The sequence below is a fragment of the Triturus cristatus genome, chromosome 6 (assembly GCF_964204655.1).
Source record: "Triturus cristatus chromosome 6, aTriCri1.1, whole genome shotgun sequence".
Taxonomy (NCBI): domain Eukaryota; kingdom Metazoa; phylum Chordata; class Amphibia; order Caudata; family Salamandridae; genus Triturus; species Triturus cristatus.
Window position 1 is genome coordinate 410,736,505 of NC_140589.1, and position 18,408 is coordinate 410,754,912.

The 18,408-nt window shown below is 46.2% G+C and overlaps 1 protein-coding gene across 1 annotated transcript in view; it reads right to left on the reverse strand.

The window, feature by feature from the left end:
* Positions 1-18,408, reverse strand: part of CSMD1 (CUB and Sushi multiple domains 1) — a 2,626,220-nt gene that overhangs the window by 831,287 nt on the left and 1,776,525 nt on the right. Inside the window, exon 37 of the mRNA XM_085610820.1 lies at positions 10,171-10,348. Coding sequence (XP_085466946.1) covers positions 10,171-10,348 — 178 coding nt within the window. The remainder of the gene's footprint in view (positions 1-10,170; positions 10,349-18,408) is intronic.

Sequence of the window (18,408 nt, forward strand, 5' to 3'; positions counted from 1 at the left end):
TCCCCAGCCCTCCTCCTCTGCGTCCCACTCGGTCCATCCTGGCTAGCGCATACCCATCAGGAATGGCGTCCACCAGATCAGGCCCAAGTTTCTGTAATAAAAACCCAGGTAGGCTTTCTCACAGACACAAACTCACTAAAAGCAATATTGTTCTTAACCAGTGATCTTGCATTGATAAGAAAGCCACTTTCACTCGTGATGTGGTGATAGAGGTGGAGAAAGATTTAGTGGGAGGGCATAGATTGGAAGCACACTCTGTCGACGACGTGCAGTTTCTAGAGAAACAGCAACAGCAAGAGGAGTCCAAAAGAGCCTCCGGAAGGCAAGAATAGTGACACGGTAACCGTGGGGGTCTGTGGGCTGTTAAGACCTGATATGAATATGTAAAACTTACATGACTGACACCACTATGTCAATATGCCTTCTCGCCTGGCCCGTCCCCATGCCCATCCATAGCGCGAACGGGTGCAGACGGTCTGGACGCTGGCGTGACTCCGGCGCGAGTACTGCGCGCCCGCTGCGCGCACACGCTGCGCGATGCATAATTGGTTTTAAATAGAGGTCTAGCGTGTCAGCCTGACTACTAGACCGCTAACCAAAATGGCACCCGCCAGACGTCCCTTCCTACCCCCAAGAAGGCGCAAAGTATCCGGTACACCGCGCTGGGGACCCGCTGAAGCCGCGGTGTGTTTGACAATTTACATGCAGGTATGCGGAAAAGAAGTGGGTTAAAAACAGGGGATAATCTGAAATAAATAAATAAAACAGATACAGCAAAGCGGGGTATTAAAATAGCCAAGTGTGACGCGAGTTTTGCAGAAATTAAAGCGCACGATGCCTGAGCGCTAAGCGTAATGTTAGTTGCCTTGTCCAGTGAGTGAGAGGACTGGAGTCCTGCTCTGTGAAGTGGTGCCAAATCCAGTCCTGGGCCCTTGGAAGTGAGTGTTATGTGCTGCCACCCAAGAAACCAATGCATCAACTGGAAAGTGTCATTCGGAACTAGCACAATACCTGTGAAATTAACCCATAGCCCCTGCCTGCGCCAAAGCGGGGGACACCGCTCGCTGAGTGTGTGACGCAACAACCTCGACTTACAATGCAGCCCTGGCTTTGCTGGCGCAGAGCCTACAAATCACCACTGCTGATTGAGTGTCAGAAAATGCATCACCAACGTCTGTGATGACCTGTCCTGACTCTGACGCATTTCATGCCCAGTGTGGCTGCTACCAGATGCATTACCTTTAGCCCAGCCGTTCGACATTGACACCTCCTAACCGATGCACAGTGAGCCAGACATCGACGCATCAATGACTTTGCCAAACTTTGGAACAAACGTATCACCTGCAACAGCGACACACCACTTCCAGATTTCAGCGCATCGTCTCTGAGCATTGACGTATCCAAGGTACTGTCAGCGGGTCTGTGTGACTCCTGTATCTAGCCCGTGCTCCATTGCAGTCGGACTGAACTTTGGACTTTGCCCCGGTCGTGCACAACCAAATAGCCCCATTTGGAGCTATTGACTTCAAAGCCCTGCATTTTGATCTAATCTTGCAAAATTCATATTTTGAATTGTGTATGTTGGGTTTCTGTTGTATTTGTCTTCTCTTACTGTGTAGAGTACTTTTGTGTGTTTCACTGTGTTACTGTGTGTATGTGGGTGTGCATCAATACTTTACACATTGCCTCTTTAGTGCAGCCTGGCTGCTCCGTGCCAAGCTACCAGAGGGTGAACACAGGTAAACCTTTAGTGTGCACTACACTTACCCTAACTAGGTTTGTGGTTCCTGCTTGGGCCAGGTGCATAACTCTGCCAACCATTAACCCAATTTCTAACAGTGGTGTTCAGTGGTGACAATAGTTCTTGTATCTGTGCATAACATACAGTTATTGGTGTTCACTACTTTCATATCTCAGACCTATATGAACCAATACACTATTTGTCTTTTTTTCTGGGCAACCTTTTGAGTTTTTTGCAGCAACCATGTCTCAATCTGAAGAGCCAGTAGCTGTGCCTGCAGATTGAGCAGGAGAAGTTGGAAACCTACACGGTGGCCCAGCTCAAAGGTTTCTGCAGAGACCTCACAGGTTCTTTTGAAGACTTCACTAAAAAGGACGAGTTGGAAAAGGTGCTGAGGACCTGGTTAGCAGCCACTGATGCAGCTGTGCACCCAGAAGATGGGAATTATGTTGTGGAGGAGGAAGAGCAATGTCTGCACCTGGGATGGCTGGAGGTGCCAGCATTGCCTGTTGGGTGAGGAGCCAGCCTGAATGGTGGAAGATCTCCCTCAAGAGGTCGTAGCAGTGTTTCCTCTAAAGGTTTGTCTTTAGCAGAGTTGAAGGACCAGTGGGAGGAAAGGAAGCTGCATTTGAAACTAGCAAAACTCACGATGGGTGTGGAAAAGCAGTAATTGGCCATGGAGAATAAAATGTATTTAGCTCAGGAGCTGAGCTTCAGAGATCCTGATTTGAATACCAAAATTTCTGAGTCCAGAACAGAGGGTGGCAGCATATCTGCAGTATCCTCAGAGAGGAATGTACACATAGCCAAAAGTCTGTTGCTTGGTTATGGAGTGGGAGATGACATAGATCACTGTTTTTAGGCCTACGGGATACCTTTGCAAATGCAGAAGATTCCTGCAGGGGATTAGGGGGCAGATTTGCGGAAGCATTTCTCATGTGAAGGGAGGGACACCTTACTGACCCTAGAGGGAGGGGACAGGACAAGGTACCCTGTCATGAAGGAGGCCCTGATTAGGAGATATAGTCTGACCCCAGAGAGATACAGGCAAATGTTTAGGGACAGTGTGAAACTTGCCCCTCAAACATGGGTAGAGTATGTTGATTGTTTCTGCAAACCACTGGATGGTTGGGTGAAGGGCAGTCAGGTAACAGATTATTAGGGGCTGTACAATTTGGTTGCACAACAGCACATGCTTAGTCTTAAGAAGTGTTAGAAATGGGATTTCTGCTTGGCTAAGGCTTGCGCCAAAGCCAGGCAGAAACCACCACTCTAGTCAGGGCAAGGAAGTTACACGCCAAAGATAACCCCTGCTCACCCCATTGGTAACTCGGCACGAGCAGTCAGGCTTATCCCGGTGGCAATGTGTAAAGCATTTGCGCACGCACGCAGCAACAACATCCCAGGCACACCAAAAAAGGAACTCCACACAAGGTTATATATACAAATAGCCTTTGTATTATCATAACACATTAGAATAGTAAACACATAATATACATGGTGCCACCTGGCACTGGGGCATATCTACAAGGGATTATTTACACCTGACAGGGCCAACTGGACCACTGTCAGTACCATCACAAAGTGAACTTAGTAAAACAGATCATAAACGTACAACCAGTAACCACTGGTAATCACTGTACTTAGCCTGTAACATAAACTACATTATGCACAGCATCACATCAGGCGCAAATTATGTTCTGTGCCAACCTCACCAGCATAAACACATTATGCAATCCTCTCACAAGTCTAAACACATTAGACCCTAACCCCCTAAGCGCAACTCACATTAGGGGCATAAATCACACAAAGCGACATAATCTCACTAGCATAAACCATGTTATGCAAAACCACCTCATAATCATAAAAGATCACATTTAGAGGTATAACACAAGGTGCGTAAAACATACTACATGAATTACATTTCCTAGCACCAAAATCACATTAGGGCCTGGCGCCCTATTTACCTCCCAGTCCCCCTGGCCAACTGGCAATCTCAGAAAAGGGGCTCAAATGCCCTGTGTCCCCAAAGTCAGGGCGCGCTGCCTAGCAGCGAAATCCAGGTGCTCAACTGCACAAACCTAAATGTAGCAGCTGCCCACTACTTGCTGGGCAGCTGGGAAAGTGTGGGGCAAAGGAGTGCATCTCACTCCTGACTTCACAAGACCCTAAAAGAACTGTGCGCCTAAACGGTGCAGCTGGCACTAATTGCTGCGCAGCTGTAAATAATCTAATGGCGCATGGGCTCTCAGTGGCCCTTGAAATCAATGTGCCCAACGTTGGAGCCATCTGGCTCTGGAAAATAAACATGTCCCCTGTCGTTGGGGCAGCCCACCTCGCAAGCGGGGTGCCCAGGCACCGACAATGCACCTCGATATGGCTCCAGGTACGGGAACCAGCACGGGCCCCTCACATAAACCTGTCCCCTGTTGGAGTCACACTGGGCTCTTAAAATAAACATGGCCCCACTGTTGGAGCGACATGGGCTCTGGAGCTTAACTCTCGCCTCCAAGAATGGTGACAAACTGATCTGCCCCCTCGTAGGAGCAGATGGGGAGCGGCAAACAACAATGCCCCCAAGCCCCCATGGGGACCTATAATGAAATAGTCACAGCCCCCTCTCGTTGGAGCGGCCCGCAACGGCGGGTCCGCTCAGAAAGCAAACAAAAGGGAACACCCTTGAGCCCCCTCTTACCGGCTCTCTGTCCTTTTACCGGTTGCGGATCCATCTCCTGGACGTTCTCGGGTTGGCACCGCGGGGCTCTCCTAAGCTCACGGGAGCCCTGCCTGGGTGCACACAGCCTCTTCCCTGCCGTCTGCTTCATTAGTGCGGTGGGGACAGGCTCGGCGGCATCTGGGGAGCTCCCGCTCCCCTTCACTCCTGCAGTACTCGGACCTCGTTTCTCTTCCCGGGACTTCTCTTAAGGGCTTGTGGAGGCGGGGTAGGCTCCCTTCCTCTGTTAGACACGCAGCCCTCCTTCCGGCCGCATTTTCTTCCCGCTTCTGTCCCGTCGGCCCTGCCCACAACCAGGCGGGCCATGGATCGCGGTGGGGTGAGTTTCTTTCCTTGTTGCGGCACAAGAGGGGTAGGCTCCCTCCTAATTCCAAATAGACAGCGGGGTGGGCACCCACTATTCAAGCTAAGATAAGCAGGGTGGGCTCCTGCTCTTGATTAAAACAAGAAGCGGGGTGGGCACCCGCCATTTCACCAGGCATCAAGTGGGTTGCGCTCCCGCTCTTCTCGGCAGCGGCAGCGCAGGATGGGCTCCCGCTCGGCTGCCAAAGTATGCACGATGCGGGGTGGGCACCCGCTCCTCTCATCTCAGCAGTGTGGGGTGGGCTCCCACTCGGCTGCCCAAGTATCCATGATGCAGGGTGGGCTCCCTCTCCTCTCAGGAAACTCGGGGGAGTCCCTACATCCCACTCTGCAGCAGCATGCTGCCAGGCACCAGCGCTCCCCCACATAAGAGTCCAGTGCTCTTCTCTGGAGAAAGTATAGTGCTCACCAGGCGCAAGCAAAAGAAAGTCTTTAGGAATCAGGGGGCAATGCTGGGCCCAGAGAGGCAGCCCTCCTGGCAGGTCCTCCTGGGCCCCAGCAGCAGCACGCCCCCTCAGCATCAGGAACAGCAACCAGGCCTGAACAGGAACTGACCATTTCATGGGGACACAGCCCCTATATTTATATTACATTTTCCCTTTGTCTACAACTGTAGGGCAAGGGGAGAACCAGATACAAGTGGTTCAGGAGCACTTTGTTTTGCTCAGCTCCCCTCTCTATTCACAGGACAGGTCAGGGACATCAGACGCACCACAGGAGGTGGAGCCAGCATTGTGGAGGGAAGGCACAGCCCTATTCAGGTCCCAGGTTCAACTCCTCCCTCCCATCTACATGCAGATCTCTCCATTCACCACCGGGCAGACTCACCCTGGCTCCTGGAATTCCCCAGCCCTCTCCGCTCCTGTCAATCACAAGCCAGACATGCACTCCACATCAGGCAGGCAGACACACAGTACATAGAAAGGCCAACTTCTAGAAGTGGCACTTCTCCAATAGTCACCATAAATCTGCGCACATCATTGCGCAGCATTTATTCTCACGAGTTCGCACATACTAAACTCGACCCTGCACTCCACTCACATCAGGAATTACCATGGACACACATATCCCCCATGCATTCCAATGGGAGGGCAGGCCAATCTCATCACAAGCACTCAGAGAGCGCACGCACTTTACACTGGACCCCAGTGCTAAAGTGCTCAGAGGCCTAAAATCACCAACAACAGGTTACAGAAAAAGGCTAGGAGAACGCAAAAAGTTTTGGGGTGAACCTGCCAAAAGGGCCAAGTCCAACAAGAAGGCAATGCGGAGCAATCCCAGGGAGGGTGGCTCATGGTCCTCTCCACAGAGGGAAAGGGAGTTTTGTAGTGATCCAGACAGGGCCCAGTATGGTAGGGGAAGGAAAGGGTCCCACATCCCATCTAAGAGTAGGAGGAGAGGTTGGGTTGAGCAGAGGCAAAGGATCCTGATTCCCAGCCCCTAGGCTTGGGTTGTTCCCAAAGGGGGCCCAAGCAGGGGGCTGGTCTGGACCATGGGAACAGCCACTGGGGACAGCCCCAGAGTATCAGGAAAGTTGGGTGGGGTGGCTGCCACAAGTTCTGTCTTCTGGGGATACCACTCCACGGCAGAAGGTACAGAGTCCCAGAGGTGGGGGCAGGAAGTGGGTACAGTCCACAATGGAAGGACCAGTGGCTCAGGGATTACCAGCTCTAAAGTCAGAGTACCCCAAGACAGCCCATGTGAGGCCCCTCTTGGCCTGGGGGTTCTCCATGCACTGTCATTGAGACGGAGGGCTGAAGACTTGCACCAGGCATACTCTTGCACAACACATACAGTAAGTGTTTTCCTTGCCGGGATAGTTGCACTCCCCTGTAAGACCTGGCTTGCCAGTAACCTGTTCAGACAAAGGGGAAAGACCCTGGGTTAAAGGGCCAGTTACCCTTCAACCCAGGACCAGTTGCAGGTACTCACTCTTTAACTGGTGAGAGGTTAAGTGGAAAGAGGGAGCAAGTCACCTGAGGCTACTGCCCCCCACTTTGAGTGACCAAAGATCTGCCCCCATGTAGTGCATTTCATCTGTTGAAGCCACACCACATCCTACTCACTCCTGCTTTCTATACTACTCAACAAAAAAGAGAAACACACCTAGATAAAATCTAGACTTTGCACAATATATCTGACTGATATGGCAAGCTATTCGCTAAGCAAATTCCGTCACAGGTAGACCAAACATGTAGAGGAGCTATAGAAAGTATTTGGAGCCATTAAGAGACGAGAGAGAGTGTGCATCTTTCTGTGTACAAGCTCACAAATGCAGAAAGCAATGATGTCTGACTACATGCATTCATATGGGTGTGCATTGTGATTCAAATTCTTGCCAATATTGAACTGCAAATAACTCTAGTTCAAGCAGAAAAAGCAGAGACAATTAAATATCCAATCCACAGACATGCAAGACACTGATCATACTAAATAAAAAGAGATAAAGCAATTTCAATCTGTAGATTTTTAGATGTAACATCAAGTTCTATTTGTATGTTTCACATGTTCCCTTTGTCAATGATTTGTTTATTTTAGCTAATTCGTTCATTTTTTCTCTTTTGAAATGTATGTTTTAACCTATCTATACTGTGTGCACTAAAGACTAAGCACCTGAAATGCTTTCTGATTAGTGGCTGCTTCAAATACTTCATCTGATTTGTTGGCTGAAATTATTGTTTATAAAGTGCAATTGATTATGTACCAGGTGCATTGTCACATTCTAATATTTATTACATCTCTGAATAGACAATTCTCTTCAAGATGTATGGCCTAAAAATAAATGATCTTTCAACATTTCAAGTAAAAGTAAGGATTGTTAGTTATGGATGAGGACGATGGATTTCATGGTGATAGAGGGAAATTGAGAGACAGTTAAATTATGTGAAATATAAGAAAACATAGCCTTGTATTATACCTAATCAGATGGGAGCACTCCACCTTCCAGTGCATGCCATAATGACTGCGTGAATGAGGGGTACCTCAAGAGTGTGATGGGCTCCCTCAGGAGGCAGGTGGCCTTCTGAAGAACTCTCTCTTTCGGTTTCAGAGTGAGTGGAAGTGTCTTAAATGGCCATTCTAAACAGATTACTGTACCACTTCACCAACATAGTATTCTACCTCCCTTAGAGGGCCTTCTGCAACATGAACACCCTCTTGGGGGGTTTGAAATGGTCCGGGAGTCACCAAAGAATGTCACTAGCTATGTTGCAACAGCTCGTGGACCAGGGAGGACTTGGTGCTCCCAACTTTGATGCCTATTTTCTGATGGCTCAATTGCAGTGGCTGGCCTACTGGCTATTGGGTACAAAAGAAATGCGTATTCTAAAAATATAAATTTGAATATATAAACCGAATAACGATTTTGTGTGGTGTGTTGACTTACATTTAATGTTTTAAATGAGCGCTGAATATTGATTACTGTACACTTTAACAAAAGGATTATTCTGTGTCTTTGTTAGATCAATTCTTGTTCATACTAAGCAATTGTATTACCCCACAGAATACATTGTCGCTCATATAATTTAATGGCTATTGCGGGCATTCCGGGAAGCTTCCGGCACATCTAGAACTTCGCATTTCCGGTATCTAAACTCCCCCGCAATGTACCTCATCTAGTCTTCCCTCGAAACGTCCTTGCTTGTATGCTCAAAAATGCAGCTCCTGGTTCTTTCAAGGCGAGTGCCCTGCTAACTGGCAGAAAGTTGACAGCGGGTGATGGCCAGAGTTGACACTCTGCAAGACCTCTTTTAGGATCCATATATACAGTCTTTCCCATCTCTTTGAGATGAAACGCTCAACATGAAGGTCAGTTCCTGACATGCAGCTTGATAATTCAGATCCACTGGAATGGATGGGTGATTGTAGTCCTGGAGCCTGACACACATCTAACCACACAAATGTATACACGATGGGGACAGGTGGACACTGTATTAGCTGGCTATACAAAACTCAGAGCACAAGCACCTCACCCCTCTCCAATAACAAAGGAACACATGGGAATCTGGATTTGGGATGTCGGAACACGATAATGTTTGGCTCAGTGTCCTTGCAAATCTACACTTTCTTCTGAAAGGGCAGATTTAAACATTTGCAATTTTTTATTTTGTGTAGATTATACATCTCTCCAACCAAGATTAACCAAATATTCTGCATAGTCGCAAGCTGGTTGGGCTTGCATGCTGATTAACACCACTTGCTTTAAGACTGCCCCTCATTGACTACATTGTGGGAGCAGCTCCTTCATGCTATGGGGGCCTACTAAGGCACGTCGTTACTGATCTCCTGGGATGGCTGTGCCGTAGGTATATTCGAGCACCCTCACAACACAAGGCTCCAGCACTTTCCCCTTGAACCAGGGCATCTACTGGCTAAGCAGGCGATCACTATATGATGGAAGGCGATTTTACTGCCTTCGGTAGCATCCTCGTGTTCAGTTATATTATGCTGGGCCCAGGCAGAAAGCAAAGCTTTGCACAAAGAGGAGATTACAGGCCTCCACAAACACCTGGAGAAGACCCCAGGGATGATACTCTAGCTTCCTGAGAGACAGTGGGGTAGTTGATGGACCTCACATTGAAAAACACTATAAGTTCACCTCACAAATATTGTTCGCACATTGGTACTCAAACACACCGAATTCCACCCCTCCAGCGGAAGTGCTACGTTGCCCCATGTTTCCAGGGTGCCAGTCCTCGATACTCAACAATCATTCAGCACTTCCCGCCACTTCCCCCACCTGATTTTTCGATTTAGAACCATTACTGATGCCAACAATTCTATTATGTTGAGCTGTCTACTTTCCAGATTGCTATTCGGTCTCCACCAGATTTACTATAATATTTTGTTTCATAAACCTGTTTCTAAGAATGTTCTGTATGATAACTAGTTTATTGGGGGCATACTCTGACCTTTTTACTTCTGGGTAGATCGCCTCTACATTATTGTTGTGTAAATCACTGTTTGATTGACTTCACATGCTACCTTATAGTCCTCAATAAGTCATAATGATTGCATTGCATCGATATAATGGAAGCTTATGATACAAATGTCTGCATGTGTTGATTATTTACTGCAACTTGAAAATGAGAAAACAATATAAATCAGTTTCATAAAAAAAAAAATCCTTGTATATTTATACATCGAAGCCTTAGACGTACCACCACATATTCAGATGGGGTTATGCCATACGTTAAAAGGCATCTTTTTATCAAGTGATGTATTAGACGCACTTCTCACAACGTGCATCTAGAGGCAACAATTTTGAAACAACATCACAAATACCTGAAGTACTAAATTGTAAACCCACAAATAGTTCCAGAAACGCACGTACCAGATGCCAATGTAGTCATTAACAGGTTCAGTCTGGAGTAAGGTGAAGTTGATGTAAACCCCTTGTCCTGATGGAACAGAAATAAGCCACGCACAATTCTTGGAGTTTGGATATTCATCAGGAAATCCTGGTGAGTAAATTGTTCCATTCTCAGAAGTAACATTATAGCCACATGGAGCTGAAAAGAGGGAAATGTGAAAATAATATTTAAGGAACACGTTAGGAATACATGCACTGATAAGCACTTTAAAAAAGGCATTGAGGAAATATATGTTTATTTTTAAATTAAACACTATTAGAATCACTGTAGCCATTACAAAACGTTTACTGAATGGGATAGGTATAAAAAACTGTCTGCTATAAAATCTGTGACAAAAATTATAGCAATTCCTCAGATGTATGTATTTGTACACATTTAGTATAGTCTATAATGCACAGGTAGGCATAAAAGTGCATGACATAGTAGAAGAGGCTGAAATAACAATGAGAGTTTGTAACACTGTTACATGCGCTAATTGAGCACAGTATAGTAGTACGAAGTGTTTCAAGCAAGATAATAGAAGAATATACCCATAAGAACCTTAGAAAAAATGAATACGCTCCACCTAGAATCTAGTCAGAATAGTATAATATTCCATCAATAAGCTGCAGTGTTTCCATTTTTAGGAGTGGGACTTCGAGCAACAAAGATATCAGCACCTGGAAGATTTTTTTTTGTTTTAAACTTTAGTTACACTTTTCACAGTTCGTAAACATACATATGAAACAGTTAATCAATGTAGCAGCACCTTCACTACAAGATAATATGACAGCCTCAGTTAAAAGCAGTAAAATACACCTTCATGACCAGACAGAGAGAATGTATAGATCCCGGGAAACACCCTGCCACAAGTTCAAGGAGCAAAACCATCATCACATGTTCCTGTGTATAGAGTTTAATGTCAGAGACAATCAACCTCCTCCTGTGGGAACAATCCCATCGTGTGACTGTGAGGATTCAGCATGGGATTTCCCAAGCAGATAGTTCTTCAGTGGGCCCCATATATCTTTTGGCCCAGCTGTTGTGGGCAGCATAGTAGAAAACAGGTCAGAATTGGTGTAGCAATATATAAGATTATTCAGCCAAGCTTTAGTTGTTGTGATCAGTCTACTACTCTTTAATTTGGGAACAACAAAAAGCCCAGTGGTCGTCTCCTATCTCGTGACCTAAGTCCTGCTCCCAGGACTTGCGTATTTTACGATGTCTCTGCCGCGGATCAATGCCATAGAGACTCTGTATAATTTGGCGATGAGGTGGGCCCCATATTTGTTGGCGATTAGGAGGGACAATGGTGCGAAAGATGTTGGTTCCAGTGGGAATTCCGGGAGCCATGCCTTAAGTGCACTACGAATACAAGCATATGGAAGATTTGAAAGAAAATAATATCAGTGGCAGCTGCTGGTGACCTATAAAATTGGAGGGATGCAAACCGGGTTCGAGGTCCAGTGATCTTGGAGGATTCATGAGGTTTTCTCACTCTTGCTTGTATTTAATCCTACTCTTTCATGCATTCTCTCTCGGACTCATTCCCTTACATTCCCTTACTCTCATTTGCACTTTTGCTCATTTTGACTCACTAAGTCTCACTCGGTCTAAGTGAGACACACATTCTCACTTTGGCCCACTCATTCTCACTCAGACTAACTCATTTTCTAATCATCCCACATCTGGGCATACCCGTCCCACTCGGGGTGACAAATGCAAAAAGAACAACTGATGGACAGAATGCAGAACGATATCCTATGTATAGTTGTCTATTTCAGACTGCCTAGGTGATTTTGTTTATATCAGAATGCAGAACGATGTCATACATTAAACCCAGTACAGAGATCTGGGCCTAAATCCATCGCTTTTTGCTCACCATGCCATTCCAGTTTGTACCCAGCCGTATGCAAATCAGTCTTGACCCTGCACTCAATGGGAACAGTCCAGCCCGAACTGTCAGGCCAGGTCCTCCCTGGACTGGAAGCAAGCATCCTAGCACCGGTTTCGGGCTTTCAAGCCTCAGCAGCCTGGATAGCTTGACTCCAGTGGCATGGAGAGCATGGGACCCACGTCTGGGCATACCCGTCCCACTCGGGGTGACAAATGCAATAAGAAAAATTGATGCTCAGAATGCAGAACAATGTCATACATTCACCCCAGTACAGAGATCTGGGCCTAAATCCATAGTTTTTTTGCTCACCATGCAATTCCAGTTTGGACTCAGCCATTGTGTGACCCTGCACACAATGGGAACAGTCCAGCCCGAACTGCCAGGCCAGGTCCTTCCTGGACTGGAAACAAGCATCCTAGGACCGATTTCGGGCTTTCCACCTTCATCAGCCAGGATAGCTTGACTCCCGTGGCATGGAGAGCACGGGACCCATATCTGGGCATACCCGTCCCACTCGGGGTGACAAATGCAAAAAGAACAATTGATGGACAGAATGTAGAACAATGTCATACATTCACCCCAGTACAGAGATCTGGGCCTAAATCCATAGGGGCAGATTTATGAGCCCCTTGCGCCACTTTTGCGTCACTTTTCCCATGTTAAAAGTGACGCAAAAGTGGCGCAAGGGGCTCATAAATCTGCCCCATAGTTTTTTTGCTCACCATGCCATGGGAACAGTCCAGCCCGAACAGCCAGGCCAGGTCCTCCCTGAACTGGAAGCAAGCATCCTAGGACTGGTTTCGGGCTTTCAACCCTCATCAGCCAAGATAGCTTGACTCCAGTGGCATGGAGAGCACGGGACCCACGTCTGGGCATACCCATCACACTGGTTGTGCCAACCACATAAGCAGCTTGTAAATGTAACTCAGGCCTGCCATCGCAGTGCCTGTGTGCTGTCTAGTACTGCCATGTCAACTTGGCAAGTGCACAAACTTGCCAGGCTCTAAACCTCCCTTTTCTTACATGTTAGTCACCCCTAAGGTAGGCCCAAGTTACCCCTATGTGCAGGGTGCAGTGTATGTGAAAGGTGTGTTTCTAACAGCTACCTGCGCCCTCTAGTTTAAAAGATGCCAGCATACCTCAAGGATACTTGTGAGGTACTCAATCTGTTTAAAGATTTGGAATTTGATCCAAACAGTGACCTTATGATTGGACTCGATATAGAGTCACTGTACACCAATGTTCCCCAACTAAAAACCCTTAGGGTGATTGAAAATATTCTTATTGCTGAAGAGTGGAAATATCAGACATAGCACTCACCAAGAAGTTCTTAAATACAAGGAGAACTTTTATTTACAAATCCATGGAACCTCCATGGCCAGTTCTTGCGCAGCAAGTGTAGCCTGCCTCTATGTTTCGCAATTTGAAGAGGAAACCATTTTTCCACCAGCCAACCCTTTTTCGCACCAGATAAGGGTATGGCGTAGGTATATAGATGATGTTTTCATCATCTGGAGAGGGAACAGGAGCTCGTCAGAGACCTTCCTTGGAGGGCTTAATCAAAAAAATCCCTTTCTGTACTCCACAGGCACGATGACAAACAAATCCTTGCCTTTCTTGGACTTGAATATAAGGGCAGAGAAGGAAGGCCTTACCAGTAGTGTTTATCACAAACCAACAGACAGAAGCAACCTTTTGTCCTTTCACAGTTTTTATCCGCGCTCCCTCAAGGAACATCTTCCATATGGACAGTTCCTGCGTTTACACAGGAACTGCTAAACCGTAATGGACTATAAAATGGAGGCAGACACATTGAGTGACAAGCTCAGAAACAGAAATTACCCAGAACATGTCATTAAGAAAGACCAGAAACGACCATGAAACTGTAACAGGGATGCCTTCTTGGAAACAAATGAGAAAGAATCAGTCGAGAGGAGTATTTGTGTGACAGCGTTCAATAAAGCATCAAACCATTTGAAAAAAATGATACAAAAGAATTGGCGGATCCTCAATTCGTTTTCCTACCTTGTTCCCAGGGGTAGTTATGCTTATAAGATGTTATAAGCAAACTCCCCATTCTGTCCTATGGGAACAGATAGCCTTGCAATAGTGAAAAACGAAATTGGCAGTATTTCACGATTAGGACATGCCACACAAATCAGGGCATGTCCTACCTTTATCTCACAAAAAAAGAAGAGACAAGGGAATAAGCCTTCTCTGACTTCCCTACCGAACCTGATAACTCACTAAACAGAGAAGTGCTACAATCAAACTACTGCACCCATAGGAAGCAAGAGGAAGTTTATGTCCTTTGTTAACCCTCCAATGTGTGGACTATAATGTAAAACATACGGGGCAACAGGGAGACGGAAAAGACACTGCTTGTCTTAATACTGCCCTCACACACTTTACAGTGTCATCCTTCATCATAGGGCCGCATCAAACGTCCAGGCGCAGACCAATGCTCTGGACGGAGTGCGTTTCTTGTATGTATGAAGAATAGTGGTGAGGGTAGAAAACGTGAAGGAACAAAAGCACAAAAGAAAACACAAAATACAGAGGAAAGAATATTCCCTCAAGGAGGGACCAAACAGTGCAGATACATATAGTTAAAACTACCTAAGAGGAAACAACAGTCTACCTTTATTGATGTAACCCCTTGTTTGGATTAAAACCTGAAAGGTGGGATATTCAGGGGAGGTAACGGCCCCTATACCCCTACAGCAGATACCAACATGTTTCTGCCATTTTTGCATGCCCAACCGGGTCACTCTGGCATTCGTCAGTGTATGGATCCCTTGTTTTTTATGATCTTCACCCCTCCTCTGGAGTTTACCTCACTTAAAAAAGACGGAAATCTCCAATTTACTCACTCTCCAGTAGTTGCAGAGAGGAATCCTTTTTCTGTAAGAGAAGTCAAAGAACGTGATTCTAAAACTACCAATAGCACATTTGTTCCTCTCATTTTACCCTACCCCTTAGCCCTCTATATCACTGCAACAAAATCACATGCATTATCTCAATAGCTCTTTGCCCCTATGTCATGAATGTAACAACAAAGAGCACACCAAGGGGTACCACCTCGCACACTGTCACAAAAGAGTGGGGGTGTGTATGGGACCCTCTTGTGCTAGTGTCGTGATCAACATGATCTAATCGAATCTACAATTAAAAATACGACTCCAAAAACACCAGTCTTATAGTGCCTCAGGTATCTACATTCAGTTTCATAGTGTTTAAGAATATCTGCATCCAACTCACACAAGTTCAGAAGTATTTCTCTGAACCCGGGACCTTTGTGGGAACGTGGTCTTGTAGTCACACTCTATTTAAAAAAAGAGAGAGGGAAAGAGTCAATATTGTATTGCTCTTTTCCCTCCTCAGTTAAACCCATGCTTTTTACACAAACCTACCCAATTGCGGGCTGTTTATGCTGCATGTACGCCGCCTGCATACCCACAGTCATCAAACATATTCTGTGCAAAGGGGTTTGCAGGTATAGCTACTACTGGACAAATACGAGTGGATACAATGGGGAAGTACTCCCGGTTTTCTTTGTGTGTTTACCGTGTGTACAAATTACACTCGTACCGCCACCGGAAGCCCCCTAAGTAGTGTAAAATACCAGTCTACTTACATATATAGACAAGCATAAGATATTTAAACAGAAAGGGAGTTCATCTCCAATGTAATCATATGGATTCGAGTCATATGTACATAATGACATACCCGCAATGTCTTAGAGTGAAAGTAACCCCCACTGCACCCCACTTACTACTCCAAACAACCACCAATGGCCGTTTCCACAAGCCGGTCGACCGTCGATACCGGTAGACCACCGTGCCCATCTTTAAATACGCATCTCAATGGATGCCGGGTCAGACACGCCCTTCGTTTGTCACATATGCGTGATCACGTCATGGGCCAGAGAACTCGAATTGTTGATCTGGTAAGATGATTTAATCCACTGCTCAGGTATTTCATGGTGGCCATATTGGAATATCGGCAATCCGTAATTACCGCTCGTGGAGTAAAGTATCTGATATGGACCCCGGGAGTGATAGAGATGGCAGTGGCAGTTCCATATCTAAACAAAGCATGCGGACACCTCTATGTGACGGTAATAGGTACATTATTTGTAAAAGAAAGTAGAATACTGGTTTAAACTAGAATTAAGGATAAGGCAGGTTCCATAAATCAAATCACAAGCTCAATTTAGGAAACCAGCAACCCATTCGACAGGATTAAAGCATAATGCTCTTTTCTTACTTGTTTATAACCCCGTCCAGTTGGAACCAGGGAATACAGTCATTAAGGACCCAACGTTGTTCTCTCAATAAAAGGAAGTTCGAATCATCCTCTATTTTAGGTGGAATGAATGGTTTATCTATCACTGTCCACCTCAATTCTTGTTCTGTGTGTCCTTTTTCTTTAAAGTGTGCAGTAAGTTTGGTGTTTATTTATCCACAGCGTATTGTGCTCACATGCTCTAGTATGCGAGTTTTTACTCTGCGAGTTGTCATTCCTACATACAGCATATTGCACGGGCACTTTATTAAGTAAATGACATTGTCTGTATTGCACGTCGTGTGTTTCCTCTGTTCCCAGGGGAGGCGAAGCCCAATGTCTATATTTTACCCATTAAGTGAGGTCGGACAGGCCCTACAGTAACCACACTCATAGTGGCCCATGACCGGTGGTAAATACCGATTTAAATTCTGTTCGCTTGTCGGATTAGCAGGGGGTCTTTGGCCGAGTGTTCACGATCATATCTTTAATACTCATGCTTTTTTTTAAAGAAAAAAGTGGGAATCATATAAGCATAACTACTCCTGGGAACAAGGTAGGAAAATAAAGTTTAATATACCTGAACTCAGAATGGTCAAATGCATCTTCTAGAGAGGGTGATTTTTACATTTTGTGTTTGAAAATACCAGTTTTAGAAAGTAGTTATTTTCTTGTTTAGCCATCCAGTGTTGCCTCTGCTGGGATGTTTATTGACTGTCTGACTTTGGAGTGACGGGGCTGGGGATGTGCAGTGGCTCCAGAGAGACTGGATGAGTCAGCGCCATCCTGAATAAGCTTTGTGTGCATTTGGAGTGGCGGGAGAAGTAGCATCTGCACCTGAATAGGGATGTGTCTGCCTTCCACAATGATGGCTCCGCACCCCTGTGGTGAGTCTGGAGCAAAGGCTCACTCTGACAATGGAGGTTGTTGTGCACTTGTAAAGTGCCCCCCCCAGAACTGGTTTAGACTGGGCTTAGAGCCCTGGACCAGGAGAGAACAAAGAGATTTACTGTATAAAAAGGGAGCCCAGACTTTTAGATCGCTTCTGGGAATCAAGAGGAACCTTTGCCAAGGAGAAGCTGAGGAAAAATTCTGCCCCTGTGCTGTTTGCTGTCTGGGGTCGGCCTGCAATGGCTACATTCTGCCAAGGAAAAAGAAAAGGACTTTGCTGTTTGCTGTGTCTCCTGCTTGAGGAAGATCTCCAAGGGCTTGAAACTGAGCTTGCCTCCTGTTCTGAAGTCTCAGGGACACAAAGCCTTCACCACCAGCTCCCCTGAACTTCCTTGCTGGGAGTTCTGACCTGCTAAGGGGTGCCTGCTGTTGTTTTGGACCTCAGGAGGCTGTTTGCCGCTGGGAACTGGAAAAGTAAGGCAGCTTCGAGAAGCGCCATGCATATGCACCTGTTTCCGGCGTATCACTGAAGAAATCGTCGCAGCTCCCGCCCGCGTCTCGAGGAACCACTGCACACTGCACCGAGTGCACCGATATCCGAAGTCCAAGATCACCGCACCGATTCCAACACAAAGCCTGCTGTGCGGCTGCAGGAACCCACGCATCGTCCCAGATTGTCACATGGCATTGAGGCGCCAAGTCTGTTGCGTCGTTGGGGAACACAGTAAAAAAACTACGCCTCACCTCCTCTCCTGTAAGGAACTGACGCATCACCTCCCCTGGGCAGCAGTAAGGAACTGACGTATCACCTCCCCCGGATCAAGGAACCAACGTAACACATTCCCTGATTGTAAGGAACAGACGCATCACCTTTCCTGCGACCCTTTTTGTTTGTGTGCGTGATGCATCCACGATACTTTGTGTGAAAAGTGTTGCATCAGCAATTTGCTTTGAAATGAACTATTTCTACCACTTGAAAGTCTTATTTTTATTACTGTCTTGTACATTTTTGTTGTTCTGGTCTTGTTTGGTTTAGATAAAGATTACTGGTGTGGTGTCCATTTGTAGTGTTTTCACTGTATTACTGTATGTGTTCACAAATGCTTTACACACTGTCTCTGAGATAAGCCTGCCTGCTCATGCC